General features: G+C 36.8%; 1 protein-coding gene across 1 annotated transcript in view; it reads left to right on the plus strand.

The window, feature by feature from the left end:
- The window catches only part of Gstcd (glutathione S-transferase C-terminal domain containing), a 99796-nt gene that overhangs the window by 57634 nt on the left and 14949 nt on the right, over positions 1 to 27213 (plus strand). Inside the window, exons 6-8 of the mRNA XM_021650045.2 lie at positions 24031 to 24146; positions 24298 to 24342; positions 25258 to 25386. Of these exons, the coding sequence (XP_021505720.1) occupies positions 24031 to 24146; positions 24298 to 24342; positions 25258 to 25386 (290 nt within the window). The remainder of the gene's footprint in view (positions 1 to 24030; positions 24147 to 24297; positions 24343 to 25257; positions 25387 to 27213) is intronic.

A 27213-nucleotide genomic window follows, 5' to 3' on the forward strand; every position in this document is an offset into this window, starting at 1 on the left:
CTAAAAGTGTTTTAACTTTTTAAAAATGTGTGTGTGTGTGTGTGTGTGTGTGTGTGTGTGTGTGTGTGTGTGTGTTTGCGTTTGCATTTGCATGTTCAGGTATGCTCACCAATGCAGGTATGTGTAAAAGCCAAAGGTTGACATTGAGTTCTCCTCTTCAATCATGTTTCCATTTTACATTTTGAGATAGGTTCTTTCACTGACCCTGGCAAAAAAAAAAACAAACCCTAGGATCCTCCTGTCTACTCCCACTGGTGCTACGGTTACAGGCATGTGGCACCATGTCTGGCTTTTATGTGGGTGCTAAGCATCTGAATTTATATACAGAAAAGCTGTGTATAAACAAGGAAATTCTCATAATAAAAACACCCCTATAAACAGCCAAGGTGTTCAGTCAGGTTCCACGTGGAGAGAATGTTAATTCACATCCCATTCTGTGGGTGTGCTTTCTTGTGGGTCTGTGAGATTGGGATCATTTCGTTTCATAAATACCAGTTTTTCACAAACTGCCAACATGATTCTATGAAGATGCATTAAATTACCAAATGTTCTCTGTTGAGCTGTGTGTCCTCATAACATGTAGTTCTTGCCCACTCTCTCCTCTCGTCCCTACTATCTCTGCAGTAACCCCTGTACTCCCAGGAGACAGCAGGTCCTTGTGTGTTTCCATAGGATTGGGGTTACTCTAGGATGTATTTGTTTGCTTGTCTCTTCTTACTGCCATCTACGCTTTGAGATCCTGGGGATAGTGGCTATCCCGTAGCATTGTGACCCAGAGATATCAGTTCCTTGCCAACAGTAGAGACTGCAAGCAAGAGGAGTTAACCACTGAAATGAGTTTCACTTGTAAAATCCCTTTTTTGTGCCTGTACAGAAACATAAATATCATTGTGTAATTTTATTTGAAATAATTCATTTTTAAGAGACTTTTTTTTACATTTCCCTTTTTTCTTTTATTGAAAATAACATTTTTCCTTACATAATATATCCTGATTACATTTTCCTCTACCTCTAGTGCTCCCAGTTCCTTCCCAACTCCCTGCCCATCTGTTTCCATACCCTTTCTGTCTCTTATTAGAAAACAGGCATCTAAGAGATAATAATCAAATTTAATATAATATAATAAGATAAAATAAAAACCAATACATCAGGATAGGACAAAACAAACAGAAGGAAAAGAGCCCAGGAAAAGGCACAACAAACAGATGTAGACACAGAAACCTATTCATTCACACACTAGGGAATTCCATAAAAACACTAAACTGGAAGCCATACTCTATGCACAAAGAACTCTTTCTGCCTCCTCTTCAACAGGGTTCCCTGATCTCCGAGGGAAGGGATCTGATACAGACATCCCATTTATGGCTGTGTTTCAAGGTCTATTCTCTCTGCATAATGTCTGGTTTTGGGTCTCTATTTGTTCCCATCTACTGCAGGAGGAAGATTTTCTGATGAGCAACTCATTGGTTAGTACAGCAGAATGTCTCTTGGAGTCATTTTATTGCTATTTTTTTTTTCTTTTTAAAGAACAGTAGTAGTATTTAGTTTTACCCTAAGTCCCTGGGCGATATGATTTCAGGCTCTTGGTCACCCAAGCTGTGTCAGGCATGGTTATAGAGTGGGCTTTAAGTACCGTTGGATATTGATTGCTTACTCCCACAAGCTTTGTACACTATTACACTGGCATATCTTGCAGACAGGACAGCATTGTAGATTGAAGGATTTGTGGTGGAGTTGTTGTTTACATTTCTCCTTTGGTAGCATATAGAGTATCCTCATGTACCAAAGATACTAGTATATCAGGGTGAAAGTTCTTTGTAAGCACTAGCTCGAATTCTCCATGTTGTGTAGATACAGTCTTCAGCAATGGGTGACTTGCCCTGAGTTTTTGTAAAGCAACCGATAGTCTTGGCAGCAGCCTGGGTTGTTTGGAGAATTACCATGAGATCCCTTTGCTAACAACATAATTAGAGTTATAACTCAATCCCAGTACTGGAAAGTTTGTTTGATGTCTAGAGATGGCCAGGTGGGGCTCTGCCTTCCCATTATTTTGTGATTTCATTTAGACAGCTTTCATATATGCATATATTTTACAAAGTGTCTGCTGCATTAAGTTTTCATACTATACCTCAAATGGTCTTTAATTTTATGTCTCTCCCTGTATTCCTTCCCTTGTCCCCCTCTTCCCTTCCCACTTAACCCTTGTATCCCAGCCCCCTCCTCACCATCCATCCATAACTATTCTATTTTTCTTGCTTGGAGAGATCTATCTGTCCCTCCCTAGTCCCTTAATCTGTACCCATCATTCATGGTTATACAGATTGTAGCTTGGTTATCATTGACCCAGAAGCCTATACCCACATGTAAGCGAATATATACCATCCTGGTCTTTCTGGGTCTGGGCCACCTCATTCAGGGTGATTTTCTTCTGAGTTCTATTTATTTACCTGCAGTTTATGATTTCATTCTTTTTAATAGGTGGGTAATACTCCATTATGTAAATGTCCCATGTTTTCTTTATCCATTCATTTGTTGAGGGCATCTCAGTTGTTTCCCATTTCTTTCTGTTATGGATAGAAAAGCACTGAATACAGTTAAGTAAGTGTCCCTGTGTAGGATGAAGTGTCCTTGGGTATATGTTTAAGAGTGGTAAAGCTGGATCTTCATGTAGTTCAGTTCCCATCTTGACTTTGAAAGTAAACTTCAATTCTACGTTTTTACGAGGTGAGGACATGAAGAAAAGTGAAAATGTCAATTTTATTTTCATGAGGTAAAATAAGGAATTTTATAATTTGTTACATAAAGTGTTTCTATTTTAATTTTTTCTATACATAGGCAAAGAAGAAAAGAAATATTCAGTATTGTTCTCAATGATTTAAAGTTACACTCTGGCTGCCAAAAATTATGAGTGGCTCTCAGCATTCATAGTAGGTCACCACAAATAGTGAATTAGTAACTACCGAACCATTGGGTCTACAGGAAATGTAGAGTCAGGTTCACCAACCTGTCAAACTTCCCGTGTTTCTACTTAAAGACATCTTATTTCATAGACATTGTTAACTCACTTATATTGAACTCAGTAGCAACAGCACAAGAAACTATTTACCTTTTAACTCCTTAAATGCTGGAGAAGGTGGTTCTATTACCTTTACATGAAATGCAAATAATTAAAGAACACCTCAGCTATATTGTTCCTGCATTGTGTGACGGTCATACAGTGTTGAAGAGAGATGATAGGCCAATCTGTCTATCTGTGTAGAAAATTTATTGTCATGCCTTAGTGCTTCCGAGTGTCCGTCTTCATAAAACTGTTTAAGCTTAGGTTGTGGAAAGCTATGGCACATAAAGGCAATAGTAACTTTTTGATCATTATGCCGTAGAAGGTAAGTGTTCCGCCTCTCCCAATATACTTTATGCACAAATTCCACCTAAGAATGTCTCCTTCCTTGGAAACTGTTAATATCTTTGAATGAAGTTTTCATTACATTTATTCTGGTGATTTCTCCATTTATAGTAATTGGATTACTTGATTTGTTGCTTTTTAACTTCTTGAGTTCTTTATATATTCTGGATATTAGCCCTCTGTCAGATACAGGGTTGATGAAGATCCTTTCCCAGTCTGTAGGCTGTTTTTTTGTTCTGATGACAGTGTCCTTTGCTTTACAGAAGTTTTTCAGTTTCATGAGGTCCCATTTATTGATTGTTGCTCTTAGAGCCTGTGCTGTTGGTGTTCTGTTCAGGAAGTTGTCTCCTGTGCCAGTGAGTTCTAGGCTCTTCCCCACTTTTCTTCTAACCGATTTAGTGTGTCTGGTTTTATGTTGAGGTCTTTGATCCACTTGGACTTTAGTTTTGTGCAGGGTGATAAATATGGATCTATTTGCATTTTAGACCAGCACATTTGTTAAAGATGCTGTCTTTTTTTCCATTGTATGATTTTGGCTTCTTTGTCAAAAATCAAGTGTCCATAGGTGTGTGGGTTTATTTAATGCTTAATAGCCAAATTTTCATTGTTTCTCTACCACATTCCTCATATTTCACTATTCTTAATTTATTATTCTTTTTTTACCTGTTAAATTTAGGTTTCTTAATTCATTACCTAGGTATTATGTTATAGCATTCCTATTTCATAATACTTATAAGGAAGTGTTTTCTATAATTTTGAAAGCTACAGTAATAGCTATACTATGATTCTATTTATTTCTCACAATGTTCCTGTGAAATGTTTTTATTATTATTATTTACATCATAGAGGGAAAGCAAATACTCTAAAAAATAGTAACTTGACAAGGTCAAATAGCTAATGAATGCTTGAACCAGACATGAAATTCCAAACTATTGTTCTTCAATAATAGTGTATTATTTCATATGGTGGTCTACATCTCTACAAGAAATGGCCTCATTCCATCTTTCAATTACATTCTGGTTTTCTTTTCTTGGTATTGCTCTTAAATTTCATTGGCTGTCTTCCAGGCCCATAAAAAGGAAATTAAAGGAGAGATTTTTAGAATAAATGTGGAAAGCATAAAAAAAGCACTTGTTTTAAGCTTCCTATGAGTGGACACAGAAAACTATATAAAGCAGTCTAAATATATAGATTCTCATAAAAATTTACAAATATACCCAGGTTATACCTATAGTTAGAGTCATTAAAGAAAGACTAACTTATGGGGCTAGGGTGAGGATTCAGAGGACCAAAGTACTTACCATCAAGACCTGAGTTTGAATCCTTAGTACCCACATAAATGCCAGTGATAGTGTCACACACTTAGGGCCCAGTGATGGGAGGGTCACAGATGCAGGCAGTTTCCTGGGACTTGCTGGCAGCCAGTCTTCTTAAACAGCAGGTTAGGTCAGAGATCATTTCTCAAAATAATAAAACAGTTGAGGATGATATCCCAGTGCCATAATAAAGCAATTAAGGATGATATCCCACACATGTATAAGCAGGTAAGCTGCACAGAGAAGCACATACACATAAATGTTAAATTATATTCAAGTTTACCTTCACAATGTCTAGGAAACATAGCTTAATTTTAAATTTTCAAACTGTAAAAAGTACTTGTAGATTTTTTTTTAATAACAGAAAAAGAAGCTTCTCAAATGATCGTCTCAAAGGATGGGTAAATTATATTTCTACAGTAAAACAAAGTAGTGAAATAAAGTTTCACTTACTGAACCAACATAGATAGAACCTAATAGTGAGAAACTGAAGCTACAAAAAGTATCTTTATAATTGCATTATAAATAGCCAAACTTTGGACAGAGTGCAGGGAATCTTATGAAAGAAGTGGGAGAGAGAAAGACCTGGAAGAAACAGGAGTTCCACAAGGAGAGCAACAGAACCAAAAAATCTAGGCAAAGAAGTCTTTTCTGAGACTGATACTCCAACCAAGGACGATCAGTGGAGATAACCTAAAACCCCTGCACATATGTAGCCCATGACATCTCAGTGTCCAAGTGGGTTCCCTAGTAAGTCCCTGGGAACAGGGACTGTCTCTGACATGAATTCAGTGGCCTGCTCTTTGATCACCTCCCCCTGATGGGGGACACAACCTTCCCAGGCCACAGAGGAAGACGATGCAGCCAGTCCTGATGACATCGTTTAAATCTCTAAGGCACATAGATATTTATAAAGGTTTTTAAATACTTTCTGGGGAAGTATTTTTTCACACTGTAATCCTTAATTCTGTTTATAATTCTGAGAGAATATAGAATATTGGATTGTGAGATGCGGGTATCTTTTGAAAAAGGTGGTTTGGGAATGTAGTACAATCTGATGCCTTATATCAGGGTCACTATATGCAACTTTTTAAAACTTCCTGGAACTAATCTCCTTAAAAGCTAATACTGCCATCAAACAATGCCCCCTTTTTAGTGCTGGATAAAAGTGGGTCAGGAAGGGATTAAAGACTGGCACTGCACTGAGGCAAGGCAGTGAAAGTTTTACTTTTTACACTCCTCTTGTTATTTGAGAATTCATAAATTGCTGGTTAATTCTGACCCCTTCCTTTTGCTTCCTGTCCCTTGCCTTAGTGTGTGAGCTTTTATTGTTCATCTGTGTATACAGTTTTCTTAGACATTTTCCCATTGAATTTGCTAGAAGTTTTTTAATATCTGTCAGCATTGAGTCCCATTTGCTTCATCAATACCTCAGTTTCCTCATGTATTTCTTCTTTTCTTTTTTCACTCATTTCTGTTCTCAACATCTGGTATTGTCACCATTGTGCTCTTCAGGCTTTCTTACTGGCTTTAGTCTAACTGAAGTGTTTGTGTCAATGAATATACCAGAAAAATCTACTCAATACACACCAGTACATAATTAGTGTAGAGTTGGATAAGGTATCGTTTTCAGTCTCACTGAGAATCTTTTATTTAGAGTATGACTCAGATAACATCATTACCAGCATCCTGTTTAGCCGTTTATGGAAAGACCACAGTAAATAGACTTTGGAGCCCCTTCTATACAGTGGAGGTTCAATGCATACTTTTATGTGGTTTTATATAAGGAATTGGGGATACTGAGGAAACAGTGGACAGTGTACCTATTACAGAATTCCAGTATACAAGTGAGATCCTTAGTATTATTTTTGTGCTTGGTCACTTGAGTACATTCTTCATTTTCACATGATTTTTCCTCTTCACAAAACTGTTAATCATTAAGGAATTCATGTCTTAATTTTTGTTTATTATAAAATAACTGTTTTGAATAAATGAATTCTAAGGTTTTCTCCATCTTTATCATTAAACCAATCTTTGTTTATGGAAATGAGTCCTTAGTAATGATTATTACACATAGATTGGCCATGTCAGTTCAATTATGTAACTTTATATTAGCTCTCTTCAAACTTTCAATACTTCCTCTCCTCTCTCACTTCACATAAATAGAAACAATAAGAGTTTCTGTATGCTTCTATCAGGAACCAACATACGTGCCTCAGTCTCCACACATATTGGCCCTCTGGTCATATTCCTATTTAAGTACGGTCTTTCACTGTCTACTATGTCTTATCCTCTCAACTTTCAGTAGTTGTCGTTAGTTTTTATCGCAGTCATGTACATCAAGTAATAAAAACGCTAGTGGAACTTGCAGCTTAAAAATCCTGTTACTTCCCTTAACCACAACCCTCCACCATCCCATGAACACACTTCTTTAATACTCATCCTAACAAAATAATAAAAACTAAATAAACTACATACTTAACACATATGTCACAGAATATATATATGCATATATATTTCTGTTGTAGAAAATATAAATGCTAATAATGCTTATTATTAAATGCCTGTAGTTATTATGGCAGTTATTATTAGGCCACTACCATTTAGATAAGCCTTATTTTACCTGTTGTGGCACAGATGTAAACTCCCTAAAGCTACCTTGGTTACCATCCAGCCCCACATCCCATGCCATTGCTCTAAACATTCCTGTCTGGGATATTCTCCATCTGATAGCTGCGTAATACTTGCACATGCTTTCCATCTGGGCTGTTTCTCTCCAAACTAATCCAGAGCAAATTCCTCCAGGCCACATGGTTCTCTCTATGCTAACTCACGGTGACTCGACTTCTTTTCTTCCTGTACCTGTCTTTCTTTCCTATGATTCTTCTGTCCTCGAAGCCTCCAACTTTGGCCATGCCTACCTCATTCTGCCTTGCCCAGAGATGTAGGCATTTATTCAGCCAATCAGGTATCACTTAGAGGTAAGGATTACAAATGAAATTTTGGGGTATGTGAGTATCTGTTTATAAAAGGTAGTAAGCAATAGGGGGATACAAAGTGAATAAAGTGCAATTAATAAAAATAACAATTAAAAAGGTAGTAAGCAGACCTCAGGGAACAAAATAACTTAACAATCGAATACAAAGCACCAGACCATGCCACTACAATATCCCATGTGAAAAGGAAGGCTCTTACCTTTCACCAATTACCCGGGTGGGGTCTTGCCCTGACAGCTACTTTCCTCTCTCCTTAGTGCAAAGCAGGCACTTCTCTGGCAAACAGCTAAGCACAGTTCTTTGTTTTTCTTTTTCTTAACGTTTTTTTTTTAATTTCTTAAAATTTATTCATTTTGTGACCCAGCTGTAGCCCCCTTCATTGTCCCATCCCCTGCCCTTCCTCTATCATATCTATCAGGTCTCATCAGGACTGTCTGTGCCATCCACACACACCTCAGGGAGAGGTGATCAAAGAGCCAGCCACTAAGTTCATGTCACAGACAGCCCCTGTTCCTCTTACTAGGGAACCCACTTGGACACTGAGCTGCCATGGGCTACATTTGTGCAGGGGTTCTAGATTATCTCCATCGTCCTTGGTTGGAGTATCAGTCTCAGAAGAGACCCCTTTGCCTAGATTTTTTGGTTCTGTTGCTCTCCTTGTGGAGCTCCTGTCCTCTCCAGGTCTTTCTATCTCCCCTTCTTTCATAAGATTCCCTGCAATCTGCCCAAAGTTTAGTTATGAGCCTCAGCCTCTGATTTAATACCCAGCTGGGTAGTCTTTCAGAGGTCCTCTGTGGTAGGCTCCTGTCCTGTTCCCTGTTTTCTCCATCTTCTGAGGTCTATCCCCTTTGCCTTTCTAAATGAGGATTGAGCACTATTTCTATAGGAGAGATAGGACTATTTAATTTATTGATTCAACATTGCTAAGTGGAATTCATCAAGAAAATTGTCCATTTTATTTAGATTTTCAAATTTTGTGCTATATAGGCTTTTGAAGTAAGACTTCATAAATGTTTGGATTTCCTCAGTATCTGTTGTCATGTCCACCTTTTCATTTCTGATTTTGTTGATTTGGATAGTGTCTCTCTGCCTTTTAGTTATTTTTTCTAAGGGTTTGTCTATCTTGTTGATTTTCTCAAAGAACAAGCTCTTGGTTTCATTGAGTCTTTGAATTGTTTTATTTATTTCTAATTTATTGATTTCAGCCCTGAGTTTGATTATTTCCAGCTGTCTAATCCTCTTGGGAGTATCTACTTTTTTTCCTAGGGCTTTCAGGTGAGCCATTAAATTGCTTGAATGAGTTGTTTCAAATTTCTTGAAAGCACTTAGTGCTATGAACTTTCCTCTTAGCACTGCTTTCATTGTGTCGCATAAGTTTTGGTATGTTGTGCCTTCATTTTCATGGAAGTCTTTATTTTCTAGGAAGTCTTTAATTTCTTTATTTCTTCTCTAACCCAGCTGTCATTTAGTAGCAAGTTGTTCAGTTTCCATGTGTGTGTAGGCTTTTTGCTATTTCTGTTGTTGTTGAGATAGAGCCTTAGTCCATGGTGGTCAGAGAGGATACAAGGGATTATTTCAATTTTCTTGTATCTGTTGAGGCTTGCTTTGTGACCAACTATATGGTCTATTTTGGAGAAGGTTCCATGAGGTGCTGAGAAGAAGGTAAATTCTTTTGTGTTTGGGTGAACGGTTCTGTAGATGTCTGTTAGGTCCATTTGATTCATTCCCTCTGTTAGAGTCATTGTTTCTTTGTTTAATTTCTGTTTTGTTGGCCTGTCCTTTGTCGAGAGTGGGGTGTTGGGGCTGGAGAAATGGCTCAGAGGTTAAGAGCACTGGCTGTTCTTCCAAAGGTTCTGAGTTCAATTCCCAGCAACCACATGGTGGCTCATAACCATCTATAATGTGATATGATTCTGGCCTGCTGGCTCACATGTAGGCAGAATACTGTATAAATAATAAATAAATAAATCTTAAAAAAAAAAAGAGAGTGGGGTGTTGAAGTCTCCCACTATTAATGTGTGGGGACTTATATGTGGTTTAAGTTTTATTAATGTTTCCTTTACAATGTGGGTGCTCTTGTATTTGGGGCATAGATGTTCAGAATTGTCATGTCTTGGTGGAATTTTCCTTTGATGAGTATAAAGTGACCTCCCCATCTCTTTTGATTAATTTTGGTTGAAAGTCTATTTTATTAGATATTACAATGGCTAGTCCTGCTTGCTTTTTGGGTCCATTTGCTTGGAAAACCGTCTTCCAGCCCTTTACTCTCAGTTATTATCTTATCTTTGTAACTTAGGTGTGTTTCTTATATACAACAGATTGTTGGGTCCTGTTTATGCATCTATTCTGTTAGTCTGTGTCTTTTTATTGGAGAGTTGAGTCCATTGTTGTTGAGAGAGATTAATGACCAGTGACTGTTAGATCCTTCAATTTTGCTGATGGTTTTGGTAGTATGTTTGTATGCTTGGCTACTTTTAGTTTTGCTGTGGTGAAGTTACTTATTTCCTGGGTTTTCCTGACTATAGCTAGCTTTCCTGGGTTGTATTTTTCCTTCTAGTATCTTCTGTAATGCTGGATTTATGGGTAGGTATTGTTTATAATTTTGTTGTTGTTATCGAATGTCTTGTTTTCTCCATCTCTGATGATGGAGAGTTTTACTGGGTGTAGTACACTAGGCTGACATCTGTGCTCTCTTAGAATGATATCCATCCAGGCCCTTCTGACTTTCATAGTCTTTGTTGAGAAGTCAGGTGTAATTCTGATGGGTTCTGCAGGACTTCTCCTGGTGAAAGGAGAGCCCCCCTGACTACTTACAACCACAGTTAACACACAGGTCTGTATGCCAGGGGTGAGCTGTGGCAACTCCTGAGAAGCACTGGCCATTCGGTGACCATATTAACAAGCTGAGGAGGCCTTCATGAACAACCATCTTCCTGCTAAGGGGATTCTCACCACCCCAGGATTCCAACAGGCACCAGAAACTAACAGACAATACCTGAAACAGCCAGATGGGTAGAGGCCAACGTAAAAGGACAACCAACAAAAACCAAAGCAATATGGCATCTCCAGAACCCAGTTATCCAGGGGCAAGTAGCCCTGGACACCCTATCATAAGTGAAATTCAAGAAGATGACCTTATATCTATGCTTATGAAGAGAATAATGGAGGAAACAAATAAAATGCATAAAGAAATAGAGGAAGATAAAGTCAAACAGATTATGGCTATACGTAAAGAAACAGAGGATGATAAAGTCAAACAGAGTATGGCCATCTGTAAAGAAATACAGGAAGATGCAACCAAACAGTTTGTGGCCTTCAGAGAGGAAATAATTAAATCACTGAAGAAATAAAAGAAACAGAGGAATGTTCAAACAAACAGGTGAAGGAAAATACAGTTAGACAGGTGAAGGAAATCAACAAAACAGTTCAAGATCTGAAGATAGAATTGGAAAAATTAAAACACAAATGGAGGAAATCATGGAGAAGAACTTAGGGAAGAAAACAGGAACTACACAGGTAAGTATAACCAACAGACTACAAGAGATGGATGAAATAATTTCAGGTGTAGAAGATACAATGGAAGAAATCGATGTATCCACGAAAGAAAATGTTGAATCTAAAAAATTCCTGACACAAACCATCCAAGAAATCCAAGACGACATGAAAAGACAAAATTTAAGAATAATAGGAATAGAGGAAAAAGAAGATTACCATCTCCAAGGCCCAGAAAATATTTTGAACAAAATCATAGAAGAAAATTTCCTGAATTTAAAGGAGAGGCCTATAAGCATACAAGAGGCCTACACAACACCTAATAAATTATACCGGAAAAGAAAATTCTCCTGCCACATAATAATCAATATAGTAAGTACACAGAAAAAAAAAATACTAAAATCTGCAAGGGAAAAAAGGCCAAGTAACATTATTTTTTAAAGATGTATTTTTATGTGTATGAGTGTTTTGCCTGTATGTATGTGTCTGTGTGTATGTGCACTATGTACATGCCTGGTGCCTGAGGAGGCCAGAGGAGGTCATCCAGTTCTCTGAAGCTGGGATTATGGATGGCTTTGATCCATCATGTCAGAGCTGTGAATTAAACCTGAGTCCTCTGCAAGAACAGCCATTGCTCTTAACGACTGAGACATTTCTCCAGCCCTGAAGACATTACTTTTTAATTTAACCTATGTAAGGTCTAAAAACATGGGGAAAATACAGACAAGATTCTTTTCCAAAATCTCACTTGAATGGACTCTAGTCTGGTTACTAATAGAAGCCTTATTCCTCTCTCAAGCCTCATGGGCTGACACCGCCTCTGTCTCCATTACTCTGAGCACTAGTGTCTTCCAGGACACTACTGGAAAAAACTATCAAGCCAGGTTTTATAGTATTCAACACTGTTTCTAGTTCCCTTCTTCTCCTCTTGCTTTCCTACAGAACTCTTTTAAATCTCTATCAAAATTACTACCAAATGCATCTAATTTGAAGTAAAATCCAAAGCTTCCCTGTAGGTTATGAGGTTTGCATACTCCATATCCCAAATGTCTGTTGAATTAGTGGTTTGAATTCTTCTTAGTCTTCTTCTCTTAATGTTTGTCCTAGCAGTAGGATTTCTACTGCAGTGATGAAACACTATGACCAAAACAACTTGGGGAGAAAAGAGCTTATTTGGCTTACACTTTCACAGAACTAGTCATCATTGAGGAACTCAAACAGAGCAGGAATCTGGAGGCAGGAGCTGATGCAGAGACCACAAAGGCGTGCTGCTTATTTGCTTACTTATCATGGCCTGATCAGCCTGCTTTCTTATAGAACCCAGGACCATCAGCCTTAGGGATGGCTCCACTCGCAGTGGGCTGCCTTCCACCCCTCCCTCATGTATTAATCACTAATTAAGAAAATGCCCTGCAGGCTTGTGGATAGTCCAGTCTTATGGAGGCATTTTTCTCAGTTGTGGTTCCCTCCTCTCAGATGACTTTAGCTTATGTCAAGATGACAAAACTGTCCAGAACAATGATGTAAAGAAATGAGCCTTCATCCCTCTTCCAACAAGTCTCCTAACTTTATAATTGATGGTTTCCTCATGAAACATTGCTTGCAATTTTTCAAATTGTACAAGGTAGCAAAAAAAGTGCTGTTATGGGTTGTGTAAATGCTAAGTTATTTATAGTTTCACTTCTTACTATTAATCAAATCTGTTTTTTCTCACTGCTTGGTTACAAGACCTTAAAAGGCAATCAGGACTCTTGTATACTAACTTAGAGTTTTTGCCTCTTATTATAAATGAAAATTTAGTCTTTTACATAAGTCATTAATTTATTAATTTTTAAAGTGTCATCATAATATTTATGTTGCACTATTACATAATGCTTGTTTTGTATTGGCTATGAAAGAAGGAAGTTCTGCCTTTTCTCTTTTACTTGAAAGTGAAAACTAATCAAAGGTTTGTAAGATTAAAATAATGGAAGCTGACAAAAATTTTTGACTAACTGCCATGTTTCTGCTGTTTTATCTTCTGTTTATCTGGCTTCTCTGTGGAAATATGTAAGACCGCAAATCTCATTTTAGAAGTTCTTAGCAGTCACCAAAATACTATCTGTGTTTAAGACTAAAGATATTCCTGTGCCTGTTCTGTTTGCGTATAGATATGTGGGTATGCATACAAATGACTTTATGCTCTCATGCTATTTTATAATATCAGATGAAAGATTTTAAAAATGATTATAAGTTATTTACGTTTTATTTTTCACTGGATATTTAGAAATGTTAAATATTAAGCATTATGTTATCATAAATAGTTCTCCTGAGCAATCTATTTTTTAAACATGAAGAATTATATTGGATATGGTGAGCACTATAATTTTAGAATTCTATAATATATTTAAAAATTATTAAGTATGTAATATTCACTAAGGAGAAATACTGAAATTAGTAATATATTTGACTTTTTTCTTTAATTTTTATTGAAAATAAAAATTATTTTCATACAATATATTCTGATCACAGATTCCCTTCCTTCATCTCTTCCCAGATCCTTCCTACTTCCTCTTTTCTTAGAAAACAAGAAAATATAAAAGACAGCAAGAATAAAACAAAACAAACAAAAGGAAGAAAAACAAAAACTGAGAAAGAGCATGAAAAACTCAGACACACACAAAAAAAACCTTGAAATCTTAAAATTGGAAACCATAGTGTGTGTGTGTGTGTGTATATATATATATATATATATGCAAAAGACCAGTAAGGTTTTTAAAAATGACAAAACAAAGCAATATGGACAAAAACATAACTCTTCAAAAATACCTTTGTGTTCATTTTGTGTTGGCCATCTACTGCTGCTGCTCATAGGACCTCCCTACTCTGGTAGTTTGTATACCCAGTGAAACTTCCTTGGTGAAACTAAGTTTTCCTTTGTTGGTGGTTGATAATTGGAGATAGTTTCTTGGTTGCATATGGGAGCTTGTGTCTACTATCCCATCTCAGGGCAGGTATGCACTCTAGTTTGGATCTCTGAGGCCTTGGGCATGCTGCTTCCATCTCTGTGAGTTCAGATGTACATTTGTCCTGTTGTATCTGAAACACTGTTTTCTTGGTATCATCATCTCTGGCTCTTAAAATCTTTGCAGTTCCTGTTCTGCTAACTTCCCTGAGCCCGAGAGGAAAGGATTTGATGAAGACGTCCCATTTATGACTAGATGTTCCAAGATCTCTCATTCTCAGCACATTGTCTAGTCATGAGTTTCTGTCTTAGTTCCCATCTTCTATAGGAGAAAACTTCTCTGATGATGGCTGAGTGAGGCTATGATCTATAGAAATATCATGTGGCTATGTTTCTTTTGCTGAACAACAGTATTTGGTTTTTCCCTAGGTCCATGGGATCTCTGTTCTCAAATTATTGGCCATCTGAGCAGTGGGCCTTAAATCCAATTAGGTATTGTTTGGTTACTTCCATAACTTTTGTGCCACTGCTGCACCAGCATATCATGCATGCAGGACACCATGGTAGAACAAAATTTGTAGCAAGGTTGGTGTTTACTTTTCTCCTCTAGAAGCATGTAGAGTACCTTGCAGTATTATGAACATTAGTCAGTATGGGTGAAGGCTCTAGTGAGATGCCAGCTCAACTTCTCTGTGTTCAATAAAATGTATATAGTTGTTACATTTAGTAGTAGGGCCTTGTCATCATGAAGGAACCAATAGTAGCTCTTTATGGTCATTGTTAAGTAAAATAAGTTATGAACTCAGGTATGATAACTTGATAGGGTATCTGACAAGTGAGGTGACTATTAAAGGACAGGTAGAGAGCTACAGTAGATACTTTGAACAAAATTACAATTCCCGTTCTAAGTAAGACAAACCAGTGTGGCATGAAATTTTGTAATTTAAAACTTACGAATTGCTTCTTTCTGGAACTTTTTATTTGATGTTTTAAGCTGCAGTTTACTATGATTAAGTGGAACCTTGGCAAAATGAATTCAATGAGACTACATGCATTTCTTAAATCAGCCTCATGGTAAAACTCTACTTCTTTCTGTTTGATACCTCTTAATGCCTTTTTAAAAAGATTTCTAAATTTTTATTCGTGTTCCCTGCATGTACATATGTGCACTGGGTGCATGCCTACTGCCCAGTGAAAGCAGAAAAGGTTGCCCTCTCCTGGAACTATAGTTAAGGATAGCTTTTAGCTACCATTTGGTACTGGGAACTTAGGTCCTCTACAAAAGCAGCAAGTGCTCTTAAACTGAACCATCTCCCCAGTCTTTGGTCTCTTTTTACCTTCAGAGACTAGTTTTCCATTAGTGACTCATAATATCTGAAATATTGATATTCATGACAAAACAAATACCACATTTAACACTTAAAACATGGTAAATGTGCTGAGTTTAGAAAATAAGTGATCATTCCACCTCATCAGAAACATAGTAAGTATGTGAGAGTAAAGAAGTGGCAGGGAGTGAGATGGACCAGGTAATGATACCCCAGTGTCCCAAAAGTATAGAAAGAATGGCTATGTAAGAATGAAAATATAGGGCAGATTTTACTTAGAAGACTATTGCAGGCCATTCTTCTGTTAATGAAATAGACTACCAGAAAGGAAACAAATATCATAATGTAAGATAAATAATTTTAGGTTTTGTCCATGATTTATTTTAGGTCACCAAGTAGATAGAAAAATGTAATAAGAATATGGTTAGAAAATGCAGTTTATGGAGCTGGAAAGGTGCTTCTGTGGTTAAGAGCACTTTTTAATCCTCCATAAGACCAATATTCATTCCCAGCATCTAAAATAGAGTAACAACTAATTATAATTCTAGCTCCAAAATTAAATCTTTTCTAAAAGTCTAAGTCTAGTCAGTGAAGACATATAAGCAGTATTTATTTAACTCCAAGGTCCAAAGAAGAGCACGTTCTCTACATACAGTAACACCTAGGTAACTTTTGACTGGCCTTTCCATCTAAGGACTTGGATCTACATCTCCCCATGAATTCAGCTCATCTTTCTTTATTTCCTGTTTCTGGCTGTTTCTCATTGTTCAGAACTCAGTTTGGTTGCTTGTTTTTGAGAGCTTTCCCACCTAATCTAAATCACTCCACCAGTCAGTTTAATTAATTTTTCAAAAAAAAAAAAATCACTGGATTCTGAGAAAGTTAGCACTTCCACTTGGGGTCACCAGAATACCATTTAATCTAATTATTTCTAATTATAAATTGGAAGCTGTGAAAAAAATGTTTGATTGGTCTCAAAAAGTTAGCTAAGATGTCTTCCTTTTGTTAACTTTACAGGCATATATTAAGTTTTTTAAATGAATGATTAAATGCTTTAAATTACATTTCAATTCAGTGTCCTAAGTTTTTCATGGACTCACATGGATAATGAAGTGTGATGAGGCTTGAACATGAGGGTATCCTATGTATCCTAAAACGAATGAGCAACTGTTTTCCAAAGTTACCCTTTTAGTTCTAAGAGTTCTGGTCTTGTGAACAACTTGAAAGATACTGTGGTCTTAAGAATAAATACCACAGGTTAGTAATATTTATTTTGATATAAGTACATTAGAATAAAATGAAAATGTATGCATTCAATTAACTCTGGTTGTAGTATTCTACAATAGAATGTTTTATTTATCTCAGTAATAATGGCAGAAGTAGGTTTTAAATTTTCCATTAGTCACTTTAAGCTCTTCTGTAAACAAAGTGAAGCTTTGATTTGGCAAGTAATATGTCTGTACTTTGTTCAGCCTTTTCTCCATCTCACCCAGTATGCATAAACTTTCTTACTATCAGCTTTTTTAAAAAGACAACATAGAGTTGGATCTGGAAAGGTCAGGGGTGCATGCTATTTTTAGTCTGTATTCGCAGTACTGTCCCATTGAAGATCTTCTCAATCTATTTTCATTTCTTTCTTCCCAAATAATCCGATTTTGCCACAAATTGATTGCTCAACCTCCTGTGTCATTTTCTATAAAATCCAAAAGGTTACTAAAGCCTCAAGGTGAAGAAATAGCTCTTTTGGAAAGGGGGACACTGCAAGGTCAATTAAATGGTGTGATTTATGAGGCCCCTAATGCCTTATTTCAAAACTGACTTTCATAACACAAACTGAGCCTTTTTCCTGTTAAGTTTGCTAGATGAATTTTTATGTAGAAGGAAAACTGAAATAAAATACATTTTATAACTGATTCTGAAGAATTAAATTTCTCCCTAATATGTAATTTCTAGAGAAATTACCTACTTTCTCTGAGGAACATATCTCATTTTCTTGAGCTCTTTCACATAAGAAAAGGTAATAAAGCACTGGGCTCTAACAGTCTTTCATTCATTTAGGAAATAACATGTGATGTTGGGAAGATCGAAACTGATGTTCAGAACCCTTCATTGAGTGCCACTTTCAACCTATGATGTTAAGCAAGTGCTAATTGTCCTGTAGAATGTGTGTGTCCTTCATTTGTAAAATACAGAAAATATCATCCACACCAGCAACCTGAGAGAGTTTCAAAGTAATGGTATATTAAATGTGCAAGTGCTCACTAGACCCCAATCATTTTAGACACTTAGGAGATATATGCATTGTTTGCCATTGTTAACTCTCCTTTAAATATGTTATACAGCATGTTTAACAAAATAAATTTCATAAGCTCTGTTGGGGTATCCTATAGTAGGTAAACAAATGTATACATTCATTGAGGCAGAAATGCATTAAACATGCTTGTATCCCCAGCATTTTCTGCAACAGTTTCGTGCAGGCCGTGTTGGTTGCCTGACCTGTGTGTTGAGTGGTCTTTATGCAGGCGTTACTCACCTAGCAAGTATAAAGTGGCCTCTTTTGAGATTATGAATTTCCATTTCTGTCTTTTGTTCTGTCTTTTGTGATAATAATTGTTGAATGTTCTAACCTTGTATGCAGTAAAATTACACTAGTGAAGATACCGTGACACTATGGTGGTTAATGATTTCATAGACTGAACCATAGGGTGTGCAAATGAGCATAGAGGTATGAGACAGTAAGTACCTACTCCTGCAAGAATATGGGCACTGGGATCTGTGTGTCCAGGAGGATTAGTGATGTTAGCCTGAAAATCCTTTTTAACCCAAAGGACCATTTAAAGTCTTAGTAACTCTGGCATATTATCTACAAAATGAAACTGTTACTTTCTTATTCTCTCACAGGAGTTTTCTGATGTTTTTTTTGTTCTACAGTTCCATAATTGATTTTACTGTTTCAATAAATACAATCAGAGCATTGCTATCTAACTTTTTCACACATAGAACCTGTAAAATTTAGCACATTGAAATGAAATATAATTTCAAGCATTTAATCATTCATATAAGAAACTCATTATCATGTATCTATTACATGCCCATCAATCTCCTAATACTCTTTCCATTCAATTGAAACTAAGTCTATGCAGTCTATGGAGGAGGAACCATTTATATTTCAAAGAGACAGAAGCAGTTTTGACTAATGTCTATTTTGGGGTTATTATTAAACTAAGTTATAACTAGCTATCATATATTTTTCACTTGTTAATGGCAATAATTTGTAGTAGAGAGTCCTAGTTATTTTGAATACTAGCAAAAAAGTTTTTAAAATAACCTTTTCATTGTTGCCTTTTAAATGTTTATAGTCTGGAATGAGGGATGAGTAAGGTTCCTGTAGTACTAAAGGAAGCAAATTAACTTAAAACAAAAGGAAATAGCATAAAGAGACTGGCGTAACTGGTGAAGTGTGATAAGGCTAGAACATGAGGGTGCATCAGAAATAGCAGAGGTGAAGATGGCTAGTTTTTGAGGACCCCAGTTATTAAAGGCTTTCCTGTTTTACCAAGAGGTAAGGTTTTTGGTTGGTTGGTTGGTTGGTTGGTTGGTTGGTTGCTTGCTTGCTTGCTTGCTTGCTTGCTTGCTTGCTTGCTTGGTATTTCATTTTAAGGCAGAGAAGAGCCTTGAAGGTATTTAAACAAAGGAGAGAGATTTCTGGGTAGAGTTCACTCTGATTCACTACTATGCACAGGCAGAATTTAACATGTCGGTACCGCTAGGGAAGAAACGAAGTCCAACAGGGAGTCTAGGGAATTTATGGTTTCCAACTCCATGGCTCAGATGACTCAGTGGGTTCACCGGATTAATTCTGTTTTCCCAATTCTGTCACTTAATGCCAATGAGTTTTGTATAGGATACAGAAGGACAAATTCAACAGTAGTGCCCTTCTGCATCTGCTCGGCTTATGGTTTCGGAATCCTCTTCCTTCTCCTCCCCATGTTAGCTCATTCTGGTTTTCAACCGAACAAGCGGGGTGTTCTTAGCAGCCACCCCCCCCCAACTCATTCAGTCATAATTTTTTGTTTTTCTAGGTCTCTATGAAGGCTTCTTTTAATGTAGCAAGCTTCTTTTAATGTACTGAAGTTTCATCTTCAGAACATATGCCTACTTCCTAGGTCCCCTCGTTGCACCTTAGAATAGATATGGTGTCTTGCATTTTTTGAGAGGATTTGGCCTCAGCATATGAGCAAATAGGTTACTGCTCATGCAAAGCAACCATAACTATGCTAGGAGGAGACCTGGGCTTCACTCTCTGTCCTATTCAGTGTGATAAATGACTTCCCTAACAGGCGTTTTTGGAAAACATTAAAATTCATGATTGTTTCTGTTTACCACAATCAGTCTGCTCTGTCTTGAACGGCGCTGTGCACTGATGCATTCTCTTTTGAGTAATTTTGCTTTTGCTTTCCTGATTTTATAGTTTCTCAAGGAGAAGGTGTGTTTTTAAAACCACTAAACTGCCAGGACATGGTGCACATGCCTTTAATGCCAGCCCTTGGGAGGCAGAGGTAGGCAGATCTCTGTGAGTTCAAAGCCAGCCTGATCTGCAAAGTGAGTCCAGTGCTATACAGAGAAACCCTATTTTGAAAAACTAAAAGAAAATAAATAAATAAAGCCACTAAACCATTAGTTTTCAGTCTCTTCAGAACACTTTTGTTTTTAAATTCATACAATGTGATTGTGCTGTAGCTTAGAGATATGCTTTGGAAATAAAACAAAATAATCCTTAGTGAAGTTTATTACGTGCTTAACCCAACTATTTTCTGAACTTTTTTATATAAGCAAGGTGCACTGTTGCTTCAGGCCAAGAAACAAAACCTTGAGTACTGCTTGAACCCAGATGGGCATCCAGGCCCACTACAAGCCTTTCACTTTGTTTCTTGCTTTGGTTTTTTAGAACGTCTTCTCCTTGACCTAAAACCCTTGTCTTCCTCTCTGCAGCAAGGCAGAAAGCAATTGTATGGTCTAAATAATCAAATACATCTGAATGTGCGTTTTACAAAGATGCCATTGCAGAAGAGTCATGACGTCATGTGGACTCAAATATTTCTTCTCCCACTGCACTTACAGGACTATCATTTTATATTTTTTAGACACTGAATAAAAATACAAAGTAGGGCTTGATTTTTAAATTAATATCTTGTTGAATATACTTAAGATCCTGTTCCTGTTTCCAAGAGCATCATAATATTTAAAAATCTGAAATGGGAAGAGAGAATGTTCTATTGGAGGCAGTTTTTTAAGTTTCTAGGCATCTGGCTGCTGTATTTTTTTAGCTCAACCTTTTTGAATACTGTGTGTACCTAGTAGTCCCTCCACTTAACACAGATCTGGAAAGTGTTCTCTCTTCTTCACCCTTCATTTTAACATAGAAATGTTTACTTGCAGAGACCATCTTAGGAAGACAAGTCTTTAGTGGAGCTTGCTATTGACACACGTGTAAGGGATTTAGGCCATTTAACTTTCTGATAGAAGCACTTTATATGATTCACAACTAGAAACTCCTTTTAATATTTTTTGTCAAGTAATTCTTACCCCCATCCAAAACAGATTCTTTCTTTTGACTTTCTTTTATGAAACACCACAAATAGGGCGAAGACCTAAGTGTCTGTGTTCATTCTTTTGACTCATTGTGGTCACTTAACAGCAGCATTTGGGATTCTAGCCCTCAGACAGAGCCTCAAAAGCACATGTACTTGTGTTTTGTCTTCTGACTTTGCCACTTTTCCTTTATTCTTATTTGTGTGAGTGCATGTATGTGTGTTTGGTGGGGTGCACATGGGGTTCAGAGGATAGCATGTAAGAGTTAGTTGCCTTCTTTCACCACTCTGTCCCAAGATCAAACTCCTATCATTGTCAGGCTTGGAGGCTAGCATCTTTACCCACCAAGCCATCTCACCAACCTTCATCTCCCATATTCTTGCTCTGTTGTTCCAAATAGAAACTCTGTTACCATAAAAAGTATAAGATAAATTAGGATGGTTAGAGGGAGAGATAGGCAGGAGAACAATGCATCACATATAGTGAATTGTTAATGGTAGAAGCTACATGAAAGGCACTGAGTCTGCTATAGTTTTGATGTTGTTTGTAGCAGGTATTACTAGTAGGAGGTCATAGGTCATTGGAGTTATGGCTCCAGGAAGGATGTGCTGGTCATCTGGTAAGTTCTAAAGAAGAAAAGCTTTTATAAAAATATGTGCCTGGTTCAAGAAAGGTGCTTGCTGCCAAGCCTGGTGACATAAGTTCTATCCCTAAGATCCACATGACAAAGTGAGAAAACTGACTCCCAAGCTAGTAGTCCTCTGATCTTTTCAACATTCCATGGCATAAGCAAACAGACACATACAGCAAACCAAACAGTTAGTAACTCAGTTTTGTTAATGTTTTAGAAGCCAGCCCAACCCAGATACCTGAGTCTGGATCTTCCTGCCTCACCATTTGTTTTCTTCTTCTGCCATCTGCTATGGTCCCCTCATAATAGCTAGTACTGCCATGGTCGGACTTTGAGCCTCTAAAATGATGAGTGAACAACTTTTTCTTCATAAGTAACCTGTCCTGCGTATTTTGTTACAATAGTGAAAACTAGTCCAAAAGTGTTCTCTGTTAAATTGTTTCATTTTTGCTGTGTTTTTGAAAATTGCAATGATAAAATCTTGGGTAAAAAGTTTCATAAAAAGTTTTCATGAAGGGTAATACTTCAGGAGTGTTTGTTTATTGTGTGTATTAATGTTTATAAATACATTATTAGAGGAAATGATTATAATAAAAAGACACAATAAACTGTCTTCACAAATGAGGTCACTAGGTTGATTTTCAAACAATGTTTGAAATTCAGATTAGGCATGGTAAATAATTGATAATTGTAAAAATTCAGCTGTGTGATAATGATTGTATTATCAAAATAGAACACAAGTTATTGAAACCACAGTGTATATACATAATCAATGGAATACTATGTACCATTAAACTATATGCTCAAAGACAATGGTACTGACATAAAAAGATGTTTGTAATATAATATCTTATATATGACTAGAAACTTATTTACAATATGGTATATGCCTGTAAATATTCAATCCCACCCTCCCTCCCTCAGCTTCTCCCTGCTCCTTTCCAAGTCCACGGATTGGGGAGGACCTCCTCCCCTTTCGTCTGGCCTGTTTTATCAGGTATCTTCAGGGCTAGCTGCAAAGTCCTCCTCTTTGGCCTAGCAGGACTGCTCCTCCCTTGGGGGGTAGGGAGGGCAGGTAGAAGCTGATCGAGGGAGGGTGGGATTGGGAGGGAATAAGGGAGCAGGATACAGCTGGGATACAGAGTTAATAAAATGTAACTAATAATAATAAACAAAAAAAAGAAAGTAAAGATTATAATTTTCTTTTTTTCTAATAAAATTTTTCTAATTTTTAAATTTAATTTAGTAACACAAGAAAGAAGTAAAATAGGAATATGTTTTATACATAAAACAAAAAATGGTGCGATTCATCTTTCTAAGGATGTTTTGGGAATGCCACAAGTAGGCTTTGAAAGAAGTTTCAGTGTTCTCATACTGCTGGCCCCCTGGCATTTTATACTTCAAAATGCCCATCTTTAGTCCCTAATTGCATTAACTTTCAATGTCTGACTCATGAGGAAATGAAGCTTTGATGTGGGAAAAGTTCATGTTCCTTCTGAATACAGTAACATGGATACAGTTTAGACTGTGTGACATCTATGTTCTCTGGTTTCTCAGGGTTCCACCAAAAGAGATGAGGGTTCAAGGATATGCCAATAATTAAAATATTCTTGTTATAACTTTATAAGGAGATTTAAGAAATGTAGGAGTGGGTAGTCTTTACAATCTGTGAGAGCAATGAAGACTAAAGTTTCTACATGTATTCTAATTAATTAAATTTTTTGTGATTCCAAATTTTATGTTTCAGATGTTACTTGTACTCTTTAGAAGAATTTGTCTTTGTTGAAAGAAAAATTGGATGGTGTTAGTTATTCTGTTGCAGTGATAAACTTCCAGGACCAAAAACAAGTTATAGAAGATACAGTTTATTTTTGCTTTTGGTTCCAGAGGGAATACCCTTCATGGTTCTGGAAGCATACAGCAGGAACAGAAACAGATTGGTCACATTGTCATCGGCATACAGGAAGCAAAGAGAGATAATGGGAAGTGGGGTTAAGCTGTAAAGTCTTCCCTACCTCCCAGTGATATACTTCCTTCAGCAAGGCTGCCCTCCAGAATACTCCATAACCTCTCCAAAAAGCTTCTCCAACTGGGGTCAAGCATTCAAGTACCTAGTAATTAAAACAATATCATCAAAATTAGAGCTAATCTCTGAGTTCTATTTTTCTAGCTCTCACAGTAATTACATGAACTTGTAGTTCATGCTTTGATGTGTATGTATACATGTGAACATATGTTCATATGACACTCTTCTATAACAGTCCACCCATTCTGTCTAGTTGCTCCTTCACAGTGTTAAGTGTTTTCTTCCTCTCCTATCTTCCCCAGGTAAAATGTCCACTGATCGAGCTTTGAGGAAGCAACAGCAGTTAAACAACCTTGTTTATGTGGTGCTAAATCAAGTCAAACCTGGCGACAGAATTGTGGACTTCTGCAGTGGCGGGGTAATGTATGTCTCTTCTCAGCCTTTAGCATTTCCAAGTTCGTTACACCTTGCTACATTACATTCAAGGTCATGATTTTACTTTACATCATTGTCTAACAATAAGCAAAAGCTATGAGGACCAAAATTAACTCTTAATGTTTTACTTTCAGGGCCATGTTGGAATTGTTCTTGCGCACATGCTGCCCTCCTGCCAGGTGAGGTGCAATAGTTTACCTACTCACAGTTCAGGGGCCATGTCTGACCTAATCTTAACTCCTTTACTACTAATTATTTACTCAACAATTCGGCTATGTGGCACATACTTTCTCTGGAACTACTAAAATCAGAATTTTAATTGGGGCAAAGACCACAGTAGAGTTATCAGTATTTTTATAAGTGTATGTGTTTAAGTAAAATAGATAACTATTTCATTATTGAGTAAAATAAATATTATGTAACTCATTTAATTTTCAACACAATCATAAATAGAAATGCTTCCAAGGACCTCATTTAGCATAAACTATCTGAAGAAAAATGTCATTCAAAAAAGCATATATATATATATATATATATATAATTTAAACTGGGGCAGAGTCTGGGCTTTCCAATCACTGTGATGACTGTGAAAAAAAAAAATCTAGGCCTAACAGATAGGTAGAAAAATGACTGGGGTGGGTTTGTTGTCTTTCCTTAGAACAGGGGTTCTCAAAATGTCAGTGACAACTCTTTTGGCAGACCTCTGTCTCTTTAAATATTGATATACCATAATCTTCCTTAGGCTGAGCTGTTCCCTCATCTATGTTTTGTTCATTTTTGAGGCATCCTTTACTATGTTATCTCTCCATGAAAGTCTGCCATAGTCATCAAGGCTGAGCTCCTAGTTCACTTGTCTGTCTTAACTGAACTCACAGAATATTGTTACTTCTCATTCTTTCACTTATATCATCACATGCTAAGCTTCAAGAGTTCAAGACTGTTCATTTCTGTACCCGGTGCACTGTCATACAGGGTAGAGGATTAGTAAATACAGTCCTGCTCTGTTAAGATATGAACTATAGCAATAATGCTCAGTGATAATATCTGAGTTATGTTACTGAGTTGACTGCATTTTTTTTCTGCATGAAATCTAGGTTATGTTAATAGAAAACAAGGAATTGTCATTAATTCGTGCTAAGAAGAGAAGTGATGAACTCGGTTTAAGCAATATTTGGTTCATTCAAGCAAATATGGAGTATTTTACAGGAATGTTTAACATTGGGGTAAGTATACCATATTTCAGTTTCTCTAATTAGCTAAATAATAATTTTATTGATTAGATAAAGAAAACATTTTGTATTCTTTCCTAAACTAAGAAATGCATAGCTCCGTGTACTTTCCCTATTGGGTGTAGCATAACATTACTCCATTCATAGCCCTTAGCTGTTGTACAACAGGAACATCTCCTCAGCCATTGGACAAGAACTTCATCTTCTGCCCTGGAAGGTGATCAGTGCGGAAAACAGTGTTAGCACAGATAAAATGCTGAGTCGTGGCTACTAGCGGAATGAGTGGTTTACCTGACAGTGGCTTACCTTGCCTTAGTCTGCAGTTTTTAAATTTATTTATTTTTTTATTAATCACAGTTTATTCACTTTGTATCCCAGCTATATTCCCCTCCCTCATACCCTCCCCAACCCCACTATCCCTTCCTCATCTCCTATGCCCTTCTCCAAGTCCACTGATAGGGAAGGCCCTCCTCCCCTTCCATCTGACCCTAGCCTATCAGCTCTCATCAGGACTGGCTGCATTGTCCATTCCTCTGTGGCCTGGTAAAGCTGCTCTCCACACCCACTCAGGTGGAGGTGATCAAAGAGCCAGCCACTGAGTTCATGTCAGAGACAGTCCCTCTTCCCATTACTAGGGAACCCACTTGGAGACCGAGCTTGTCAGTCTCATAGTCTGAAATTTTTAAAAAGCAGCAGAAGAACCCAAAGCAAACAAACTCAAAAAAATCATAAGGGAAAAATAACTTGTTAATAACCTGTACATACCATGGCTCTTTAACAGAGAGTTGATAATCTACATGTATATTTTGAGCCTCCAAGTGTTATGGTTTTAGTTTGAATCCTTACACCAAATTAGAGTAAGAATAATTAAGAGGTCAGCTCATAGCTGACTTATTCTTCAGGATTTGGACTCTTGTGGGATTTGTGCTTCATTAAGGTCTAACATCTGCTAATACTTTTATTCATTTAAAAGGTTTTATTTAATATGAATATATGTTCAAATAGATATGAAAAAGCCATCCCTTATATACTTATTCTTATATACTGGAGAAATAAGTATTATAAGTAGATTTTTGTCTTTATTACATATTCTTGCACATATACAAATGATGGTTTATACGTTAATGAACCTTGTGGAACCAGTACAATCTAGATCCTTTTTTGACTGAACATTGTCATAAATTTTTTCCTAGTTTTTAAGCATATCCTTCTTACTCTCTTAATGTATGTAACTATGACAGATCTTTCCATCGTCTTCAAAGCACTTTGATATATTGCTGGGTCACTGCCTCATCCCTGCTGTGTTTTCACATCTCACTGGATATAACTGTTAACCACTTCTGGAGGTCAGAAATTTGTAGTACTTGTTAGTTTCATGTACTAAGATTCATATCTTAAACAGTGACTACTGAAAATGTTGAAGGCTTGCTTTGCTTTTTTTCTACCTAAAAGCCATACAGTTTATGTCCTGCATAGATAAGATAAAATGTTAAAAAAAAAACAGGGATTGCTGCCATGTACTCACTTCGAGCATGGCATTTTTACCTCATTGGTCCTGGTTCTGTTTGTCCTTTGTGGCTATAGGTGTGAAGTCATTCTGATAGTCTTATAACTTCCAAGTATATAATTCTGCAACATTAATTAAAACGTGTGTTTTTTGGAGACAGCATTTTTCTCTAAATTTCATTATTATGTATCTATCATGGATTTTTCCCTTTCATATTTACTTTGGCTGCCTCTGTGTGTGTTATAATGATTTTTGTTTATTATTCTTACTGTTTTAAGAGACAACACTTAATATACTATTTTTCTATTCACAAA

Source organism: Meriones unguiculatus, chromosome 10 (assembly GCF_030254825.1).
Source record: "Meriones unguiculatus strain TT.TT164.6M chromosome 10, Bangor_MerUng_6.1, whole genome shotgun sequence".
NCBI classification, from domain to species: Eukaryota; Metazoa; Chordata; class Mammalia; order Rodentia; family Muridae; genus Meriones; species Meriones unguiculatus.